The 2,492-nt window shown below is 41.6% G+C and overlaps 1 protein-coding gene across 7 annotated transcripts in view; it reads right to left on the bottom strand.

Annotated features, from left to right (window-relative positions):
- Window positions 1-2,492, bottom strand: part of nbeab (neurobeachin b) — a 159,893-nt gene that overhangs the window by 127,800 nt on the left and 29,601 nt on the right. For all 7 annotated transcript variants that reach the window (XM_031863774.1, XM_031863771.1, XM_031863773.1 and 4 more), the window contains one exon: window positions 94-173. In XM_031863774.1, coding sequence (XP_031719634.1) covers window positions 94-173 — 80 coding nt within the window. The remainder of the gene's footprint in view (window positions 1-93; window positions 174-2,492) is intronic.

The raw sequence follows: 2,492 nt of genomic DNA on the forward strand, positions 1-2,492 counted from the left end.
GGGGGGGGGGTTGACGATCTCCATATTTTCTCTGTGCAGCTGAAAATCAAGCCGTGTGACGGGCTGCGAGGCATGAAGACAGGTGGGATGTACCTTCAGGATGAGTTGCTTGAGGAAGAGAAGCATGAATGCCCGCAGAGAAATTATTTCTTTCTGGGTCGGCCTTGGACCATCTGTAGTTTGACAGAGAGAGAAGCCATAAAGCTGAGAAAGTATTGGAACCAAATAAGATATCTTCCAGTTGTCTTGTTACCGGTCTTGTCTATATTTTTACTTGACATGTTATTTTGGGTTTTCTTTACATGATCTCAAGTTCCTCTGTGATGTGTTTGCCTTGGAATATCTATCTCATTGATGCCGTGTGTTGTCATCCCTTTTTTTTTTTTTTTAAAAAAGCAGACAAAACAGTGACACCTTCAATGACACCTTCAGTTTTCTTCGCTCCATCATCAGCTTTGTAGTGACTTACTGGATTCACCTTGAATGTGCGTATCAAAGGTTTTCCCAACAACCTAGACGGGGAGTGTGGCACAAGGAGCCAATGTTCCACTTTGTAAACACAAGAATTTGCACATCAACAGATAGTAAAATATATGTTATATAAATAGCATGAAGGAGAAGTCATTCTGAGTAGTTTAGTTATTAGTCATGCTGCATCCAAAGTGTATTCCAGATTTCCAGGTAGCATTGGTCACAACATAGTGCTCGGGCAGCCAGCCCAAGGTCACCATAGTCACACCTGCCCATCACGCTGGCCAACATCTCATTAAAACTACCCACAATGCCTCTGCCAACTTAAGGTGACTTTGGCACTCCAAAGTAGGCTTCACATCGCAATAAATCTCTGTCATGAACCTCATTCAACATCTGACGGGCCAAATGTTGTCAGCAGGTGTATGTTTGTCGTGCAAATATAGAAGAATGACAGAATATGACAGCCAGCATTGATTAACTGTCGCATCACAGAGCTGCTGCTGCATTGCTTTGGTTGGCACAAGGATTAATTTTGACACGGTAAGATCCTATTCAATATGTCAAGTTATTTTTCACCAAAAAAGGTTTGCGAATACACTGAATAAAGCACACTAATGGGCTGCAGCAACAGACAGATCCATACAACACAAAGCTCAGTCACACACACATATCAGAAAATAGAGGATGTGGCATATATTACCACTTATAACAATACGAACATGAATCCCCTTGAGATTAGCAGCACTCACTGTAGCACAAAGGCTCCCTTTTGGCTGTAAAACCTGGCATATATTCATTCATTGCTTATTCATCCTGTGCAGCCAGCCAGGTAGAAACACACTGACAAAATCTTTTACATTTGCGGAGGTATTAAATGGCAGTAACTGGGCCGGATACAACAGCAACAGCCTTTCAGGGAAAATTGGTCACCTTGCCCGATGTCTTCCCCTCTTCCTCTCAGCCCTGATAAACTCCAAACTCCACCTTGGCTGGACCCATGTTCATTTGAAATGGGGACAGCGCTATGACGACAGATACAACGACAGCAGACACCTGACTATCCTGCTCCTTCAACAGCCAGTCAATGTAATCAATGATGAGGCTCCCTGAGGTTGCAGGAGGATGGCGAGTGCCGCTGCATGCCGACACTGATTAACAGAGGGAGAGAGGAAAAGCCAGTGCAGGGACAGAGCCTGACATGGAAGGGGTGATAAGAACGAACATTATTACTGCAGCCACTGCATCCAAGTTATTCACAACCAATCATGCTCAGCAGCCCTGCACAGCTCTTGTTTCTCATTCACATATTGCTTTACTTCCTGCATCCCAAGGGCACGAGGAGAGAGAGTTTATTGAAAAAACAATTTATGTCCATGTGATTAATGCAGGAATCTTATTTCGGCTTATACCCAATGATAATAAAGTCATGCATTCACAATAGAATGCGTCCTGCAAACCTTTCAATATAAAACAAGTCATAATGTTTTCAATCCCTAAATGCTCTTAATTAAACAAAGGCTGAAAAAACTCCAATGCAACAAGTATTGTTAATTACAGCCTCAATAATTGGTTTCCAGGATTCTTCTGGAGTTATAACTAATGCTTTGCCTGTTTGAACTGCTCTGGTTGGAGCATCTGAAGTATTTGACTTGAAGTGGCAATGACTTCAAACATTTCATCAGACACACACACGGGGCATACATGAATGGAAAAATAAATAATGATTTAATGGGTAAAGTGCTCATCTATGGAAGTCCTGACAGGCAAGTGAGAATAGAATTCCGGTGAACCATTTTTTCGATGTGTGATCTAAATTGTTTTCTCCCCTGTGTTTATGATTTATCAGGTAAAAAGAAGCATTTTCCAAGCGCATTTCTTATTGTGATACTAATTCCGTCCACAAGAGGCTGAATTGTACCAATAGCCCATGGTCTTAATAGATCGTCAGCATTCATGTTTTCTTCTAGGCGAGTTTAAATTAATGCAACTTGCTAACACTCACTATATATATATATATA

Source organism: Anarrhichthys ocellatus, unplaced genomic scaffold, assembly GCF_004355925.1.
Source record: "Anarrhichthys ocellatus isolate YVR2014 unplaced genomic scaffold, GSC_Weel_1.0 scaffold29, whole genome shotgun sequence".
NCBI classification, from domain to species: Eukaryota; Metazoa; Chordata; class Actinopteri; order Perciformes; family Anarhichadidae; genus Anarrhichthys; species Anarrhichthys ocellatus.